This window comes from Sinocyclocheilus rhinocerous, unplaced genomic scaffold, assembly GCF_001515625.1.
Source record: "Sinocyclocheilus rhinocerous isolate Xijiao unplaced genomic scaffold, SAMN03320098_v1.1 scaffold779, whole genome shotgun sequence".
Classification (NCBI taxonomy): Eukaryota; Metazoa; Chordata; class Actinopteri; order Cypriniformes; family Cyprinidae; genus Sinocyclocheilus; species Sinocyclocheilus rhinocerous.
Genome location: NW_015652150.1, coordinates 1,224,959 through 1,245,068, shown reverse-complemented (window position 1 = coordinate 1,245,068; position 20,110 = coordinate 1,224,959). Strand labels below are relative to the sequence as shown.

At 36.9% G+C, this 20,110-nt stretch overlaps 2 protein-coding genes across 2 annotated transcripts in view; both read right to left on the bottom strand.

Annotated features, from left to right (window-relative positions):
- The window catches only part of LOC107713837 (NIMA-related kinase 11), a 45,587-nt gene extending 32,794 nt beyond the window's left edge, over positions 1-12,793 (bottom strand). The window contains exons 1-3 of the mRNA XM_016519469.1: positions 12,736-12,793; positions 12,157-12,360; positions 255-420 (exon numbers count right to left, since the gene is read on the bottom strand). Of these exons, the coding sequence (XP_016374955.1) occupies positions 255-420; positions 12,157-12,332 (342 nt within the window). The 5' untranslated portion in view covers positions 12,333-12,360; positions 12,736-12,793. The remainder of the gene's footprint in view (positions 1-254; positions 421-12,156; positions 12,361-12,735) is intronic.
- A 726-nt stretch (positions 12,794-13,519) lies between these two features.
- Positions 13,520-16,422, bottom strand: LOC107713798 (HEPACAM family member 2-like). Its single transcript, XM_016519409.1, has 7 exons — positions 16,392-16,422; positions 15,494-15,850; positions 15,125-15,379; positions 14,752-14,839; positions 14,166-14,253; positions 13,763-13,854; positions 13,520-13,580 (listed from the first exon to the last, which is right to left on the bottom strand). Exons 1-7 carry the CDS (start codon positions 16,420-16,422, stop codon positions 13,520-13,522), a joined length of 972 nt encoding a protein of 323 aa, XP_016374895.1.
- Positions 16,423-20,110: the final 3,688 nt, after the last annotated feature.

Below are 20,110 nucleotides of genomic sequence, written 5' to 3'. Positions count from 1 at the left end.
TTGATTTCATGTTGTCTTGGAAATCATCATCTGTACATTTTTCTAAAGCCCTTGGGGAAGGTATGTTCCTAAAGTGATCGTTCACTTTCATTTGGAATGGCCCTGTAAATAGTATTCCCTCTCCAGAGTGCTTTTCAACGGCACAACAGGCCAACACAGTTTACCAAGACCAGATCATGTGACTTGCTTCAGGCTTATTATGACTAGAAGAGACCACAAGAAGCTAAACCAGGTGTTCCCAGAGGACAGTTTACCTCACAGTACTCAGTGATGATGCAGAAGGCGTCTCTCTCCAGGAAGCTGGTGTAGAACTTGAGGATGGCAGGATGGTTCAGCTGAGAGAGAAGCTGAGCCTCTTGAGTGGCATGGACCGTCTCATTGGGTTTCAGACCACCAACAGGAATCTCCTTAAGCACCTTCCTGCACAATAAACCACAGGGAGGAGGTTAAAAATCATGGAAATGGCATATCATGATTTAATTATGTCTTGGAGCCATGAAGAGAAGCTTGTGGTTTCAATATCGCATGCAATACACACTACCCGTCAAACATTTGGAATAATTAAGATTTTTTTTTTTTATGTTTTTGAAAAAAAGTCTCTTATGCTCAAAAGCTGAATTTTCAGCAGCCATCACTCTAGTCTTTGTGTCACATGATAAATCATTCTAATTGATTGATTGGTTTAGTGTTCAATTATTATCAGTTTTTATTGCGGTTTAGTTATGAATAATGGTTCTTGTTATTATCATTGTTAAAAAGTGTTTGCTTTTTAATATTCTTGTGGAAACCATTATACCATTTTTTTCCAGGATTCTTTTATGAATAGAATGTTGAACAGCAATGAGCAACATTTATATGAAATATAAATATTTTGTAATATTATAATAAACATTATAAAGCTATTAACATTCCTTTTGATCAATGCATCCTTGCTGAATAAAGGTATTCATTTCTTTTTTTAATTACTTACACCAAACTTTTTAATGGTAGTGTATCATGGTTTCCACAAAATATTAAGCAGCAAAAACTTTTTTCAACATAATAATAAGAAATGTTTCTTGAGCACCAAATCAGCATATAAAAAAATGATTTCTGAAGGACCATGTGACACTGAAGACTGGAGTAATGGCTGCTGAAAATTCAGATTTGCAACCACAGGAATACATTTCATTTAAAAAAAATTTAAAATAGAAAATGCTTTTTTTTTAAATTGTAAAACTATTTCACAATATTACTATTTTTACTATAATTTTGATTAATTAAATGCAGACTTGATGAGCTTCTTTACAAAAAAAAAGTAAAAAAATTGAATTATTCAAGTTTTGTCCAGTATAAGTTTATGAAATAAACAGTAATAAAATTGGAGTCACAAACCATAGTAAAGTCAGTCACATTCATCATTACTCACATTATTTATTTTGTATATGCATATACTCAAGCATCCTACTTTCACAGAAAGCTCAAGATTGGCAGCTAATCCAACCAGGAAAATAAAAAAATGAAGTTCTTAAAGAGTGTTAAGGCCCGTTCACACCAAGAACGATAACTATAAAGATAACTATATTAGCAGACTATATTGTTTGTTTATTCTAAGTGCACGCTTGTCTGCCACTTTAAATTCTCGAGCTTGTTATAGCAGGATTGATTCTGATTGGGTGTCAATGTTTTTATCATTCATCAGCTGGAAAAATTGCTCTGAAAGTGATTTAAACAATATCGTTTCTCTGTGCCTTTATCGTTATAGCTGTGGTGTGGACTCTGCTATTCTTTAATATTGAGAACAATTTTTTAAACTATATCTTTATCGTTAACTTTATAGTTATCATCCTTGGTGTGAACAGGCCTTTAGGCTGTGGGTTTTGCTCTTAAGAGCCCCCCAAATCAACCTGCTCCTCTCATTGCTTGTTCAGCCTTTAATTTTCCACAATCTCTCTTCAATTTCCTACTTCCCGAGCCCTGCCACCGCTGCTCAGATGCACTGTTTATATAAGCGTCACATCGCTCAATTACCAGCTGGCCCCAAAAATGTCATTTAGGGAAGAACAGATTGTTTTCCCTGACCTTTTCCAGCTTGAAGGGATCAGAAAGCCAGGGCCGCAATGTAAATTCAGTCTGTCATTAGCTCACAAATTATGAAGGGTCACTGTAATTATTCTGCTTCTAGTGTTGAAATGAAGGGATGGACATATCCATTGACAGAAAGTTGCCTTGGTTTTTTTGACCTTTTGCAGTGAGAAGGAAGAAAGAATCAGCCACCAATTTCAGATGAAAGACACGAGACTGATTTAAAATCAGAGAAAATCCATCTGAATAAAAACAATAAGCATAAATTATCATGCTATTATTAAATTCTAAAAATGTATGGTCTTGAATAATGCAGAACTTGTGATTATTAGCCATTTCTAAAAACGAAGAATGATTTTTGAATGAATGATAATTGGAGAGAAACTCTGTGGAGGATTATTTTTCCTCCAGTCGGCAGCAAAATATGATCGCCACGTCTGCTTATCAAACTTTATGCACATCATAATTCAAGTTAAATGGACAAATAAGGAATTCTCAGAGCGGCTAATTTAATCCCATCGGCTTTTATAGCGAGAAGAAAAATGCAAATGAGCATTTAACACAAAGCAAGGATTTAAAATCATATTTTAGTGACCTTATTTCCAGACCTTAAGGGAGTTAATCAAATACCACCAACAGAGAGGAACGCACTGCATCTGCCTCCTGGTTTTGGTGTAAATTGGTTCTCAGGTTGTTGAAGGAGGACTCTCATTTTCCTCTCCTCTCTTTACTCCTACATTCTGTTCTTTCCTCTTCCTACTTGAAAATCATTACAGCAAAGGGAACAGGGTAAAGTGCACTTCAGTAGCTGAATGCTGGCCTTGGATAGCTCTCATTCATCATGTTTTCCTGGAAGCTGAGACACGGCCTAATAGGTAATGTGTTTTTAAAGATGCAGGAAGCAACTACTTAATGGAGTAGCTCATTCAGAACAAAACATTTTGGCAGCTCAGGTCATTCCAAACCCATATGACTTGAAATATGGGGAATGGAGCTTTTAAGCACCAAAAGTACAAGTGCAAAAGTATCATAAGATTAATAAAAGTCGTCTACTGTATGTGATTAGTGTGCTATATTCTGTGCTAGACAGGTGCGGTCACATTTGCAAAATTTTGCAGGCAAAAAAGGTCTATTGTCAATAGCGTAGCAATGTATTAAGCTTACACAGAAGTCACTTTTAAACCAAACAGCTTTCTGTTGGTGAATGCGGCAAATTATGTGACTAATTTGAACATGAGTGAAATCGGGTATGGAACTTGTTTCATGAAACTCCCAAAAGCATGGTTTCCTATTTGAAATGACTAGATTTAATCTGTGAAATTTCACCAAGCAATGGTAAAAGTGGCTGCACCATATAATAGCCGTGTGATAAACAGACAGCTATTAATCGCTGTAACCCGGATCAGGAGTCAGTGAGTTGAACCGGATCAGTCGATTTCATGAACTAGGCTAATCATTCAGCATGATTTTGTGAACTTGGTATGAAGCCCCTAAAAGGACATGGTGATGGAAAAAATGAGATAGGAGTTAGACATTGAAACTTTTAATTCGCTCACAAAAACATTTGCATTCTCTAGCAAAAGTTCTGAACTTCCTCAAATTTGCGTCTGCTCCAGGCCCAGTTCCAGGGTGTGCAAGCTTTAATGCATAATTTTTGGACATATATTTTTGTCCTGTCCATTTCTATGGTTATCACTATGTCAGTCATTGCAATTTTAAGAGTGAATCCCACATTTATATGCGGATGCGCAACATGTACGTGGCTGCTGGTCCTCTTAGTAGCATAAAAAACAAAACTTCTATTAAAATTCTGAATGGATTATAAATAGCCTAGAAAGCACGTAAAGTGCTATAAACTGTCACTCATCTTAGTTCATTGCAATCTCACAAAGTTCCGTTATAATCCATGAAGCCCTACACTGCTCAATCTCTTATTTACATCTTGTCTACATTTTGTTTGTTACAATGTGATGATTCGTGAGCATGCAGAACTCAGCACTGGACAAAAACTCTGGTGTTTTAAGTGTTGAGTGGATTCTAACTTAAAGACTTTTGATTGGCCATTGCGTTCAAGAAACACTGAATGTTCGCTGGACGAACAGATTAGTTGAGGGCAATTTAATTCTGTTACAGTTACTACTGGCAGCTGATATAAATTATTGTAATTAATCATAAATCATAATTAATTGTAATTATTTACATACATTTCCCTTTTGAGCCGATTTGCTACAAAATCAACATCAAAACTTTGACGCTCTTCAGAGTGCAAACACAAATACACACTGGAGAATTTGCCAAATCGTTTTACTACAGCTTTAACTGAACGCAGAAGCACTAAAAGCACTAAAAGCAGAAGCTTTGTGTTCTCCTAAAGAAAAATTTTACCAAAATCGTACCCATCATACCAAATGAAATGATATGAGAATGAGTAAATGATGGCAGACTTTTCATTTTTTGTTGAACCATCCTGTAAACCTTTTCAACGTGCACAACAGAACGTTTTGTGCACATAATGCCTCTAAATGCCACTACACCCGCAGGGAAATAAGGCAAGATTTCTTTATCATGCTATAAGATGCCATATCTCTCTAGAGACAATTACAACTAATGCTCAACATAAAGCTAATTGTTCAAGCATGACTGATAGAAAACACTAGGTATACTATGTGTGGCCTATTCATATTGCCCATTTCTTCTGAAACTTAATTTTTACATGCTTTGAAATTATACTTGAACCTTCAATATTTCAGTTACCAGTCCAGAAACCCCTTTCAACCTAATACCTCTAATAGGGTTGGGCGATGTATACCAAATTGGACTGTTACATTACAGTACATAAAATTTCACTTACCACATAAAGAGAGTAAGGGGAGATGACTGAGGACGATGGTGAATGATTTGCAGATCCTGAGCACCACTGACAAACATCTAATCTTGTAAAATGTGTGGTAAGTACTGCCGCTCCATAGTATAAACAGAGTATGTGCGATCGCAAATCTCGAAAGTGAAAGTGAAACTAAAAAGCGATCTCGCATTCAAAAGCAGTTTCAATGCCAGGCATAATAGCGGCTCCCTGATGCCCACAATTTATATACAGTATAATTGCCCAATGATATAACTGCGAGAGAAAATACTGAAATATATATTTTACTCCCATCACATTTATTCCCTTTAGGGGTTCCGTATTACACGTCATTTTCTTTCGGAACAACATCGTGATGTCTATCAGCCCAACCCTAACCCCTAACAAACAAAATGTCCAACATGATCAACTTTATGAAGTGATGTAGCAACTCGGATAACAAACAATGATTTTAATGGCACAAACACTAGGCCGCACCATTATGAAGCTCACATTAGTGAGACTTACTTGAACGGTGAGACACACAGAGAATCATTACGGTAAATTATGACAGGTTGGTCTAATTTCGAAAATCTAATTTCGTCTTGGCCACTTCCTCTCATGTCTCATTAGATATAACATACCTTTATAATTCATTATGTCACAAGACCAATCTAATGAACAGTTGAGCAGATGTTGTGGAAAGCTGTTTACACTGTACTATGGATTCACATTAGAAGTTTCTACCTGAATAATGATAAGTGATCAAAACAACATATTTATGACAATATTATGATCATCCATAAAGCTGTTACATGTTTGTGTTTATCCACTAAATTTTAAGTAAAGGATAAACTAAACTCTGTTCACACTGTACAGTTTATATGATGATAATGTCAGTTATTGTATCATGTAACGGTAAGATGGCACTTAATAGCTTTGCTTAAAAACATTTTCATGAACATTTAACATGAGGCAGTGATCTTTAGCTGTGACTATATTTACGAAAATGACCTCTCATTCCTTGTACTGCTATTGTATATTTATATGAAATATATTGTACAATACATGAAAATTCATTCAGTCTCATCTTGTTAGTCTAAACATCCACTAATCAATGTTCTCTAGTCATTCTTTTACCAGGACTGTAATACAGAATAGAACCCCTTAATCTGTAGTTTAAAAATGTGTCAAGGACAGATATGGGTGACTTAAAATCGATTCTTAATATTAACTTTATTCTGAAGGTATATTAAATACAGGTATCTACATGACTGTTTCTTCTCGCTAACAGGGTGACAGAAATATGAAAAATGTGATACAGAGCGACTATAAAAACCTGCTCTGCAAATATACTACTCTGTTGTGTTACTATGGTTCCCAAGCGCAATGACAAGCCAAAATTTAATTTAGCCTAAATGTAAATATACGTGGTTTCAATTTCAACCTCACCATATTGCTTCACATTACATGTTTATGTAAATTTTAGGCATTTTACGTGTGGAAGAATGTAAAGAAAAGCTCAGCTAGACCTCTTCTGACAGAAAATGGTATATCATCGATAAAAAAACATCAATCACTGAAATTTCCTGTGGTGAATAATTGAACACGCGTTCATGTCCCATTTCTTAGTCTCTCTCTGGAGGCGTAGAGGCAATTTAAGATCTATTTTAAGGATATTGGAAAGCTGAGCAAATAACCAACCACAATCCTTTGAAATTTTAACCTGCATGGTTCCATATTCTATTTCAACCCCTAGATCAGAGGAAACAGGTTTAAACATACAGTAAATGACAGGGCTCTGTTGATCAACTCCTGCTCATTTTCAAAGTCTACATTAAAACAACCAAAGCCTTGGCCCAAATTAATCTGTCAGCCCTTATCTGTGATGAGGTTTTGCAGAAAATAATTGCATCATCTTAGAACATCACATACACAATTAAACCAATTTAAAAAATTCAGACTGGCTACAATATGAATGGATTATGTTCATCAGCAACTGAGCAACTCTCTCTATAAATGTGGCAAATATTTTTCTCTTTTTGGGGTGTTGTTAAGGCCGGATAACACTAAAAGGCACCATCACGAATACCATGATGTGTAATGTAAAAAATAAATGGAGAGGATATTCCCATGATACATGAACCAGGTCAGTGAATGAACCAGTTTAAAAGTCTGGAATCAAACAGACGTAGCAGCATAGACCAAGAAAGCCCCAAATCTGTCATGCAGTGGTGTGGCAAGGAAAGTACAGCGTGCCTAAGAGAGAGAGAGAGCTATCAGGAGGTGGAGAGAGACCAGCCTGTACGAGAGTCTGGGCACCTGAAAACAAACTGGGAGATTTCTGGTGGACCTGGACCCAAGTGGGAGGTTGCAAAACTGAGAGCTGGATCATGAGGTGAGCAGAAATAAGCACTGCTGCCAGGAGTCTCTCCAGGGAATCTTGTCTGACAGGCAAATCCACAGAGGACAAGCTGAAAGTGGGCTAGCAGGGCTGAAGAGAGAAACATTCCCCTCCTTGAGTGAGATTAGCCACCTCTGGCCGCTGAGAGGAGAATAAACAAATTATATTCATAATGCTTCAGATCTGGTTTTGTTTAAGTGACTGCCACATTGTAATCAATCACAGTGCACCAAATATTTACATTTTGTCATCATTTATTAATACTCCTCTTTCAAGGGAGTTCATGAGAGATGTCTGCTTGGAGACCAAATGATTCGTTTGAGTCAAACGTTTTAATGAATTGATTTATCCAGTACCCAAAACCTTCTGAATGATTAGTTCATTAATCAGACTGACTGACTGTCACTCAAAGGAACTGTATGATTTGGTTCTTTTGTGTTCTTTTAGAGGCTTAAAGAGCTCCATTCATTGTACTTGAACGGAAAAGTGTGAAAAACGAAAACTGAAAATATAAAAAAAGTTAATTCAAAATATTAATTAATACTATAACAGTCCATACAACTAAAATAACATAAGCATAAGTAAATAATGACAGAATTACTTTTTGGGGTTTTTATTCCTTTTGAAGTTATATTTGGATAATTTAACCAGGACAAGGTGGTAAAATGACATGTTTGCTATTATAATCATATTTCCCATATGTGGATTTATTTAGAAGACAACACCGCTTGGAAATCATTTGTGCCCACAGTGGTCCTTTTGGCACATTTGTGAGACTATTAATGAACAACAGAGCACATGACGGGTTGCTCTTCTCTGCTCACATTAATTTTTTAAATAGAGATGTTGTTTGTGTTTACACGGCACCCCTGCTCTCGACAGACGGCACCCCAGGGTGCCGCGGCACCCCGGTTGGGAAACACTGGTGTAAAGGTCACACTTGCTCCCCATCTGGATAAAATACAGATTGTGTCACACTGAATATATATTTGAAATCTATTATATGGTTAATTTAATTTTATTTCTTCTATAAAACAAAAAATGAGATGTTCAGCAGGATGTCTGAGCTGCTCTTTTATCATACAAGAAAAGTAGATGGTGATTTATATTCTCATGCTCCAAAAAGGACAAAATAAGCATCATAAAACAGTCCTATAATGCAAGTCTCTAGAACATGAATTTATAGTGATAAATGAGATATGGAAACAAAAACAAACCAGAGGTAAGCAATACGCAAGTGTAAAATAATCTGTCTTAAAATGTGCTACAAGGGTCCTCATACATCAAGAGTAGGTAAAGAGGGCACCATTATTTACAAACAAGCAATAAGCACAGCCCTAAAAACATCCATCTCTACAGCTTTACATCATCATCAGCCTGTATATACCAATTCCAGCCCGACTATATAAAGCAGGGCTGGCGAACGTCGGTCCTGGAGAGACGCAGCCTTGCAGAGTTTGGCTTCGACCCTAATCAAATACACCTGAACAAGCTAATCAAGGTCTGAACAGTTACTGGGAAGCTACAAGCAGGTGAGTTTTAATTAGGGTTGGAGCTGAACTCTGCAGGGCTGCGGCTCTCCAGGACCGGAGTTCGCCACCACTGATATAAAGCATTCAAGCAAACGCTGAAGCAGTGGCTTTTTGGAAAGACCTGCTATGGGACCCACAGGCTGTGAGCCCTACTGTTGGGGTGAATCCGGAATAGAAATTAATTTGTCTGGGCTAATAAAGCCCAGTGAGAAGCCAGCTGGAGGAAAGGGGTACGGCAGTCTCAGCTCACAGCGCCCAGCACTGACATTTGGCTCTCACAAAGAAACAAAGGAGTTCATAGCACTTTAAGAGCCACTGAGGCAGTAACACAAAACACACACCCAGCAGGATTTTAAGGCCGAAAGAAGACTAAAGAAGAAGAACTGGTGTATAAGTGTGCTGGAGAGAAAGGAACAGGAGGTGCGGTGGTATTCTGAAGGTGGGCATTCAGGTTTGGTGCCAGCACTCTGCATGTGACAGGTCAGAGGCTGGCAAACAGCTGCAATGGGCTAAAAAGCAGAAAGCTCAGGGCCAAAGGAACAGTAACCCGTAGCGTGACGCCACTCGCCTGTGGGCAGCTAAAGTGTGAACCTCTTCCTAATTGGCCTCCATTTCCACCAGCATCTCTCCAGCTTTCAGTTCCAGCTCCTCGTCTGATATGAGTTTCACAGTATGTTGCCAAGTAGATTGTGTGTAACTGGCTCTTCTCCAGGCAGTTTGCTTGTGTATTTGAATCCAATTATAAACTCACAGACCAAATATCATAGAAATCAATATGTGAAGGATAAGCGGCCAGAAAAATACACCCGATCAAGACAGAGCTCTACTGTCCAAGATCTATAATACATAGATGAAACTATCCATTAGAAATCCCATTCATCTTAATGGTAGTTGCTAAGATGGCCCATTCAGCTCCAAACTGAATTTCAGTCTATTACTTACAGGTGCATCTCAATAAATTAGAAACTTTTCCACGACATTCTAATTTATTGAGATGCACCTGTACACAAAACTATCATATGACTTCAGAAGACTTAAAATACAGAATGGTCATATGCACCACTTTTATGTTATTTTTATAGTGCTTTGCATCCCCGTTAATTTTAATTGCATGGACAAGAGTGCCTACTGTGATTCTTGAAAATTTCTCCTTTTGAGCTCTACTGAAAGAAAAAATATTATTGGTAAGGAAAATTGGTCAATAATTACAGTTAGTTAAATTTTTTGGCTGGACTATTACTTAAAAAAAGTGTCATGGTTAATTTCACAAAACTATTGCAAAAAATTTAATAAATTATACTTTTTTTCATTTTTTTTATTTTTTTTACATATTAAAATAGATCAAAAGTGACAGTAAAGGCATTTATAATGTTACAAAAGATTTCTATTTCAAATAAATGCTTTTGTTTTTAACTGTATATTCATCAAAGAATCCTGGAAATGTGTCACAGTTTCTACAAAAATATTAAGCAGCACAACTGTTTTCAGCACGGAATGATTTTTTAAGGATCATGTGACACTGAAGACTGGAGTAATTGCTGTTGAAAATTCAGCTTTGCCATCACAGGAATAAAGGGTTATTAAAATAATAATAATAATAAATAAACTAATAATATTTCACAATATTACTGCTTATACTGTGTTTTTGGTCAAATAAATGTAACCACGCATAAGACACAGCTTTCAAAAATATTTTAAAAATCTTACCAACCCCAAACTTTTGAATGGTAGTTTTGATAATTGTGTTTCTCAGATGTTTATAAGAAGACACGAAACTACGTAGAAAATTAGTTTCCTAGGAAAAATATCAATAGTTTAGTGCTCATTTCCACCTTTGACCAGAATCAAGAGCCACGTAATAAACCCACGTATATAACAGACACAGCCAAATATTTGTTCTGTTCTGAGAGCAATATCCTCATATTGTAAGAGCTGTTGGTTTTAATTTATTGTGGGAGCTTCACTGTGAACTGAATCTGGGTAAGATGTAATATTGCCATGATCACCAAAGCACCTAATGCCTCCTGAAATAATGACTCACAATTTCCTTTTTTCTTTTCTTATCTCCGTTTCGAAAGCAAACCTGCCTGTTTAAGACTGCAGTCCTCTACAAAAGCAATAAATCAACTTTACATATTTCATAACACATCCAGATGATACCAGTGAAACCTCCCCTCAGGACGTCAAATGGAAAAAAGCTATAAGAATCTAGTAAATCGCATAAGACTTTATGCATTTTAGCAAATATTCCAGTGACAGGCCATTTATTCTGTCTAAGGAAAAAATGTAATGTGCACCTATACAGAAAAATAGACATTTACATTACTAACCAATGAAAACTGGATGAAGCATGAGAGTATTAAAATGACATGAACTGTAAATATTGCTCTCTAATGAAAGAATAATAGAGAGTTTGATCTTACATCATTTGTGATCATAAGGAATAACAGATATGTTGATAGTAAAATGAAGGGTTCCTCAACTATCTCTAAGGAAAATAATACCGACTGGTTACTAGTTACAAAGACCAATGCTGCTCCCAAGTGGCTGGACAGAGAAGCGAATTTTGAAGAGAGAAAAAAAATCAATACTGCCAGAATTTGAATAATTTCAACAAAACCAAAATGTGCACAAGAATATTTTCTCTCCTGCAGAGGATGCATCTGGAATCATCATTACAACTCATTAAATCCTACACAGAAAAAAATACTAGTAAAATTAACTAGTAAATAAACCCTCTAATAATATCTGTAAATCCGAGACTATTTAGAATAAAATAATGATGTTATTTTCACAATGACTTTTTAATTAGACATTCTATGCATAATCATAAGTCTTACTGTAAGCTTCAAAGCTTATATTTTAAAAAGTAGACCAACAGACATATACAGTATAGGCACATAATTAGGCCATGTGCACATGTGTGTGGGTGTGTGTGACAGTGTGCTTATGATGGGGGTTGTGAATGTGGTTATTGGAAGGTTGCCTAAGTACATGCAGTCTTTCCTCAGTTCTTCAAACACCTCGGAAACTGATACAATCTGTGATATGTTTCACTTCAATTATGAGATATTCTAATTTATGACAGTTTGTAATAGCATATTCTTTCCTTACCCATTAATTCCCCTGCCTTGACTAATATTATAACCCTTAATGCATGGTGACCACTACTGTGGAGATATGTAGAACTCTCTCTACAAAACTCAACCATTATAGAGTTCAATTTGGTCGTCAAAGTAGGTCCTCTGGAAGCAGACTGCATGGGAATCACTGCTGTAAAGAACATTGGTGGCGAAAAATATTAAAGGACTTACAGTTTCTCCGCTGCTACTGTCTTTGTGTCTTTAACAAGGTAAACAGTGGCGAAGCTGCCCTTCCCGAGTCTCTGCTGGATGATGTATCTGTTAGCAATCAGACTGCTCTGGTCAGGAGGTGTTTGTGTGGCAGGATGGCATTGTGCTTGGCCTGGACGCTCACGAAATCTGGGCATTTTTCAGTCATGAATCCAGAGCAGCCAACTACAAAGAGATAAAGGTCGAGAAAATGTCAACAGATGCTCTCTTGTGACGTTTTATTTCTTTTTCTTTTGGTTATTTCTTTTGTGTTTTGGTATTTTAAGTTCCTGAATTGAAAACTAAAAGTATATGCAACATAAACAATAATTATTTTGAAAATGACTTACAATAACAATTTATCATATTTTTATTTTTTTTCGTTAACATGCGTAGCAAAAACAAAATAAAAAAAAATGCAGAATAAAGTTCAGTTTGTATATTTAGCGATGCATAATAAATGATATCATCAAAAAGACTAACCAAATTCATTACACTTGCTCGTTTTGTTTTATATAAACAAATTATTGCAGTTGATGATAGGTTTTTTTTTAACCTCACCTGTGCGTCGGAAGTTCGTTCGGACACATGCGCTCAACTTCCGTGTGTTAAGTCGTTGTCATGGGAACAGTGCAGTGGAATGTTTCTCCTTTAGATGGCGCTAATGTGCAGTGTTGACTGTCAACCAAATAAAGTTTTACGTGCTACTCAGGTTTTTGATATCAGTGAATCTTGATCAGTTATGAAATCAAATAATGGGATCACGTAGGCTTAAAAATAAAAAAATTAAAATAAAAACAAAAAAAATGTCACAAAAACTTTATTATGCTTATTTGTTCTATAACAATAGTTGCACATTCATGACATTCCTTACTATTAAAAATGTATTAAAAAGCAAAGCAACACACAAAACTGCATGTCCTTGAGTGTCAAATGCGGACAGGTGAGACCTGTGAGTTTCTGAAAGTTCTTGATTAGCCTTCATATTTACATCTATTTTCGTTTGTTATAGCCTATTTACATTTTCCCCCCAGAATGTTTCTTATAATTTAATGAATTTATTAACATAACTCTAAAGTTTTTTGAGTACTCACTGCAGTTCTTATGTTTCTTTTTTACTGTTCTTTGTATCAAGCAATGCTTATCAGACTGTCAACTCCCGACGCAGCTGCCACAAAATGCTTTTATCAATCTAGTTCAAATGAAGCACATTTATATCTGTATAAGAGAAGTAACCAGAGTTCATCTGACATTTTTAGAGCTAAAACACACACACACACACACACACACAGAGGCACATGTTTGCTTTTATGTCACGATACAAATCTGTAGGCTGAAAGCATGATTAACCGTTCATCACTGCACTGTAGATGGTTGAATCGTTCTCCTGCTCTGTGTTTGCAGACCTAGAAATAAAGAAGACCATTACAATGAAATACCAATACTCATTTTCACTATCAATATTACTTCAAGATATACAAATGTGATGTCAAATTGTGTTGTGTTGCATCATCTCCATAACTACTGGTTAGATTAAATAAAGCAATTACAGTATTTGACCACAGTTCTATGTGTCTTGAATGCTCACACTTGAAGCAGATCTTTGGGTTTAATGTTGACAGATGAATATTCCACTTCATCTTCCTGCTGTACATCCTCAGCTCCTGGTAGGTTGTCAGCCTAACAGCAAACAGATTGTGTAGAACTTGTTTGTACGTATAACTGTCATCTTTTGTTCTGTTTAATGGTCACCCTGCTGAAAAGACCAGCTTAGCTTAGCATACCCAGTGTGGTTTTTCTGATGAAGCTGGTTGACCAAACAACACTTGCTGCTTAAGTTGGTTAAGAAGCATCCAGCCAGTGTACATTTATCCATACATATATAGGCTATATATATATACACACACACACATATATATATATATATATATATATATACACATACATACATACATACATAAATGTATATTATATATTACAAATATATTTACAGTTGTTTGAGGTTGAGTTGTGCTGTAAAGAGAACCCTTGGCTTCTTCTCTTTCTTCCACTGGTTTTTCTTGCGTTCTTGCTTTCCTTCTAAGAGTAAATGTGACAGAAATGCATTATAAATAGCACAATTTAGCTGATACATCAAACATATTTGATGATTTCAGGAAAGGGGGTTGATTCTGCGGAAATATTTTTAAAATATTGCTTATTTCATTATTAATTAAATAAATATATACATATACTCTGGGTAAAAGTTATAGAAAAATGGATAACGTCTTGGCAGTGAATTACCAGAACATTATCCATTAAGTTTACAGTTATTTCCTTCAACCTTAAAATATAACACAATGCTTTGCAATCCTAAAATATAACATAATACAGTTTATTTTGGGTACATGCAGTTTAGCATCTTTGTGTCATAAGCCTTAACCACTGACCCTCACCAACATTACAAAACTCCCCTGACAACAATATAAACACTTGCACATTCAAACTTTTTTTTTTTTCAGTTTCATTTCAACTGACGGTAAAATAGATTTATAATATATTGGTGTGTGCAAGTACAAACAAATCAAAATGTCTTACCTTCTTATAAGCATCACAGCTGCAGTGATGAAAACAAGAGAGACTAAAAACACCACAATAATCAGAACGGTTGGGGACCCGGCGACATCTATTGAGGACAACAAAAAGATACCATTTCTTTTCAATTATGCACATCTCTCATTTACCAAATATAAATATGATTGTGTGAATATGAAAATGTTAATAATATATATATATCAGTTCAACCAACCTTCAATGTTAATGGTAATTTCTTCAGATACAGCGACATCTATTGAGGACAACAAAAAGATACCATTTCTTTTCAATTATGCACATCTCTCATTTACCAAATATAAATATGATTGTGTGAATATGAAAATGTTAATAATATATATATATCAGTTCAACCAACCTTCAATGTTAATGGTAATTTCTTCAGATACAGTTGTTTTAAAGTTTCTCAAAGAACAAGAGTAATTCCCAGAGTCTTCAGCTGTTACTCGGCTGAAGGTGAGGACGGGCTCTGAATGTTGAATCGGATCACCATTCTTAAACCACTGAACATCAGCTAAATTACCAGAGCAGCTGAGTGTGCATGTCAAATTCAAAGAGTCTCCAACCATTGTGCTTCCATTTTCTCTTGACCTGCTCATGGACACTCTTAAATCTACCAAAAATAAATAAATAAATAATTAAACTGGGAGATTTATTTTAATCAAAACAAACAAAACAACAAAAGCATCAAGAAGTAATTTTTTTAGAGTAAATCTTTTATATTTACCGTCTACTAAAATGTTCACTCCAGGATCACCTGTCCATTTGTTCTCACGGGTTATAAATTTGAATTTATACTCTCCAGAATGTGTTTGATCAATATTACTGATCAAAAGAGAACAATTTGAGGTTTTGTCTCCAAAGTATTGAAAGTCCTTTTGATTATTGTTGGCTTCACTATCATAAACATACGGCTCATTCACGCAGTAGCCATTGTTTGATCTCATTGAACACCACAGCACTTGCTGTACTTGTTGCTCATGTGGATATGTAAATCTACAGTCAATAGAAACATCGGACCCCCTCGCAGCACAGATCGGACTCAGAGGAGGATAATTCACACTCCACTGATTACTGAGAACACCTGAGGAGCACAGAACACTTGATTTATTTAGAGTATTTGTTACTGTAAATCCGATAGCTTAAATATATCTTGAGACAATCAATATCTGTTACAGATATCTAAAATATCTATTGTGACAGTTTTTAAGAAATTATTTACATAATGAATCAATCAGCAATAACAGAGATGCAGTGGAATCCAAAAGTCTGAGACCACATTAAAAAAAACATTAAAACCATTAAAAAAAGAAAAAAGAAAAAAAAGTACAATAAAGAAAAGTTATGGCTTAAATAAATAAGAGATATTCAAGATTCTGCAATGTCACTAATCAAAGAAGAAGATGTGAACTCCATATACACCAGATATTAAAAAACATCTAAATATCTAACCTTTTCATTAGAAAATAAAAAGAACACAAAATAACATTTTAGTGGCCTCAGATTTGGTCTCCATTTTATATAGTCAATTCATTTTCAGTTTATTAGAATTTGATATAAATTAAATCAAATAATTATAGGAGAAACGGACAACAAACAAAATAGATTAGAAAATCTTTTCTTACCAGGAAGAAGAAGCAGAATAATTTGCAGCATTGCAATTCACTGTTTCAGTTATTTAGCTTACAGAAGATGTTTTATGCAGAGTGTCAGACAAAACGCAAGAAGAGAAAATGAAGAAAAGAAGATGTTGCTAAGACGAATGCTGCAGGTTTCCATTTCCTTCCTAATACCATTAGCACTGATGGTCCCACATAAGAACCAAAAAGGCAAATAAGAATGAAAATTCTAAGTCTCTAAAGTAGAGCTGGGCAATAACGAGCTGATTGGGTCTGATGACGGGAGGGGGTTGTTCTTCCATCGCGCTCGCTGATTGGAAACACCAGTGTACGCGAAAGCCGGTTTTGTGAACTTGGGCTGTGATATTTTCTTGTTGTGTTTTTGTTTGTTTGGTTTAGTTTTAGGAAAAAGCAAAGGAGGGTCGTAACATAAATGGGGGCTCGTCCGGGATCAGAATAAATTGTTCTGATTTTGATTATCCTGGAATAATGTAGGCCAGTTCGTGGCATTCGTGGCATACTTTTCACTGGTGTAGGTTGAGAGTTATATGTGTGGTGAGTAGCATCCTAAGTATGGCTAGTTTGGATTTGCAGACGTTTTTAGAAAATCCTTCGTTAGAACAATTAGATAGTTGTAAGAAGGATGATTTGTTGGCAATAGCAAGTCATTTTCAGATTGCAGTAGGTAAACAGTCTCGTAAGGGAGAGATTAAATCTGTTGTGTGGAATCGACTAGTGGAGATGAATGTGCTCGGTTTGTCGGAAAAGGTGGATATAGCAGTGGGCAGTGTTATGGGAGCAATTGCTAGGAGTGAGAATGAGAGTGAGGAAGAACTGATGCCTGCGGCGGAGGTGGAGGCCGATGTTAGGGCGAGGTTGCCTCAATTTGAACCATTCTCTCCTATGTCTACAGGCTCAAAAGAGGGAGCGAGACTGAAAGTCCATTTGGCCCGTTTGCAGATGGAAGCGCAAGAGAAGGTGCAGACTCGGCAGGCGGAAATGGATTTGCGATTGCAAATTCGTAGACTTGAGATTGAGGCGGAGAAACAGATCAAAATGCGACAGCTGGAGCTCGACGCAATGAGAATTGTGGGAGGTTCAGCTGCGCAACCAGATCTCCCTCAAGTTACTACCGTTGCCACTGTTATCCCTGCTCCTGTTGTTTCTTCTACTCCCACTGTTCCCTCTGCTCCATCTGTAGCAACCGGCTCATTCAATGTGAGTAAACATATTACGTTGGTGCCACTTTTTCGTGAGACAGAGATAGACTCCTATTTTAGTGCTTTCGAGCGCATTGCAACATCCCTTCATTGGCCGAAAGAGCTTTGGGCTCTTTTGTTGCAATGTCGTTTGGTGGGTAAAGCGCTAGAGGTTTTTTCTACTCTTTCTGTAGAGGACAGTTTGAACTATGAAACTGTGAAGTTAGCAATATTACGTGCCTACGAATTAGTTCCAGAGGCATACCGACAAAAATTTAGAGGCCATAAAAAGAACACTTGCCAGACATTTGTGGAATTCGCTAGGGAGAAGTCTCTGTTATTTGATAAATGGTGCAGTGCAACTAAAACCGGAGACTTTGACTCCCTAAGAGAATTAATTCTGCTTGAGGAGTTCAAAGGATGTCTGCCCGAACGTGTGGTGGTCTATTTAAATGAGCAGAAAGTTAATTCGTTGTCGCAGGCTGCTGTCCTAGCAGATGAGTTTGTACTCACTCATAAGGGGGTATTCTCCGTGACGCACACTGAAAAGAGTGTTCCATCTGGTTGTCCATCTCAAAGTCAGAGTGCTCGGATCAAATCTGTTACGTCGCAATCGAAGGAGGTAAGGGACTGTTTTTATTGCCATAAACACGGACACTTGATTGCTGATTGTCCTGTGCTTAGGCGTAAGCAACAGACTCAAAACCCTAAAAGTGTTGCATTGTTAAAGACTATGCCAATGTCTGAGCTGTCGGGTTGTACTGATGTCCTTGATGTAAGTTACAAGCCTTTCGTTATGACAGGGTTTGTTTCTTTGTCTGGTAAGGAAGAGGATCGGAGAGAAATTTCTATTCTCCGGGATACTGGGGCTATGCAGTCCATCATGGTGTCTGATATTTTGCCTTTCTCTGATGAATCGTATTGTGGCTCAAATATTTTGGTCCGTGGTATTGAAATGCAAGTAGTGCCGGTTCCTCTGCATCGTGTGCATTTAGACTGTACACTGGTGTCTGGATTTGTGAGAGTTGGAATTCGTAGATCACTTCCTATGAAAGGGATAACTTTTATTTTGGGAAATGATTTAGCTGGAGGTAAAGTGGTGCCAGCGCCAGAGGTGACCGATGTTCCGAGTGATTGCTTAAATTCTAATGATGTTGCTAATTTCCATCCTGAGTTTTTTTCTGCTTGTGCCGTTACTCGTGCGCGGTCAGCTGAGGCTATGGAGCAAGTTGATTTGGCTGACTCATTGGTGGGGCATGCATTAGCAGATGATGGGAATATCTCTGAAATTAAGATAAATGATGCACGACGTTCTAATGTAAAAAGTTCAGAAGGTTTGCTAGAAAGTTTTCATTCTTTGGACCTGCCTATCTCTCGTTCGCAGATTATTGCTGCCCAAAACGATGATCCATCTTTAAAAAAATGCTTCTCAGCTGTGATTAGCTCCGAGGCTGTTAAGAAAAGAGACTCTGCATACTTTGTAGACGATGGTTTATTAATGAGAAGGTGGTGTTCTAAGGTCAAAGAGGATCTGGATTGGAACGTTATATATCAAGTGGTAGTTCCAAGCAGGTTTCGTTCTTATGTATTGTGTCTAGCTCATGAACATTTACTTTCCGGTCATTTGGGGGTAATGAAAACTTACCATCGTATTCTCCAGCATTTTTTTTGGCCTGGGTTGAAACGAGATGTTGCAAAATTCTGTCGTACGTGTCATACTTGTCAAATGGCAGGTAAGCCGAATCAGGTCATCTCACCCGCTCCACTTTCTCCTATTCCGGCTATGGGAGAAGCGTTTGAAGAGGTACTGGTCGACTGTGTCGGACCTTTACCGAAAACAAAATCGGGTAATCAATATTTGTGTACCATAATGTGTAGAGCGACTCGATTTCCTGAAGCTGTACCATTGCGTAACATAACGGCTCCTGTTATTTTGAAAACTTTGATTAAGTTCTTTTCCATCTTTGGACTTCCTAAAGTTATTCAAACCGATCAAGCTTCGAATTTTTTGTCGCGAGTTTTTACTCAAACTTTGAAGTCGTTGTCCATAAAACACAGAGTTTCTAGTTCATATCACCCGGAAAGCCAAGGTGCGATCGAGAGGTTTCACCAAACCTTAAAGACCATGCTTCGAAAATATTGTATGGAAACGAATAAGGATTGGGATGAGGGAATCCCTTTAGTATTGTTTGCCGTACGTGAGAGCGTGCAAGAATCGCTCGGATTTAGTCCGGCCGAGATGGTTTTCGGACATGCTGTTCGGGGCCCGTTAAAGGTTCTGAAGGATAAAATGATGGAAAGTAACACAGAGAATAGAACGAATGTGTTAGACTATGTCAGTCGGTTTAGAGAGAAACTTCATAGTGCCCGTGACCTTGCTCGTAATTTTTTGAAAGATGCTCAGTCTGACATGGAGATTCGATATGACAGGCAAGCAGTTGCACGAGCTTTTCAGTCCGGTGACAGAGTACTGGTATTATTACCTAATCCAGGTTCGGCACTGACCGCTCGATTTACTGGTCCATA

What these genes read in the sequence shown, in the direction of transcription:
- LOC107713798 (XM_016519409.1), bottom strand. Translation starts at nt 16,422, where the DNA reads ATGCTGCAAATTATTCTGCTTCTTCTTCCTG. An exon ending in AGTGAACATTTTAGTAGACG is followed by an intron (nt 15,380 to 15,493) that starts GTAAATATAAAA and finishes TATTTTTGGTAG; the next exon opens with ATTTAAGAGTGTCCATGAGC. An exon ending in AATTACCATTAACATTGAAG is followed by an intron (nt 14,840 to 15,124) that starts GTTGGTTGAACT and finishes TGTCCTCAATAG; the next exon opens with ATGTCGCCGGGTCCCCAACC.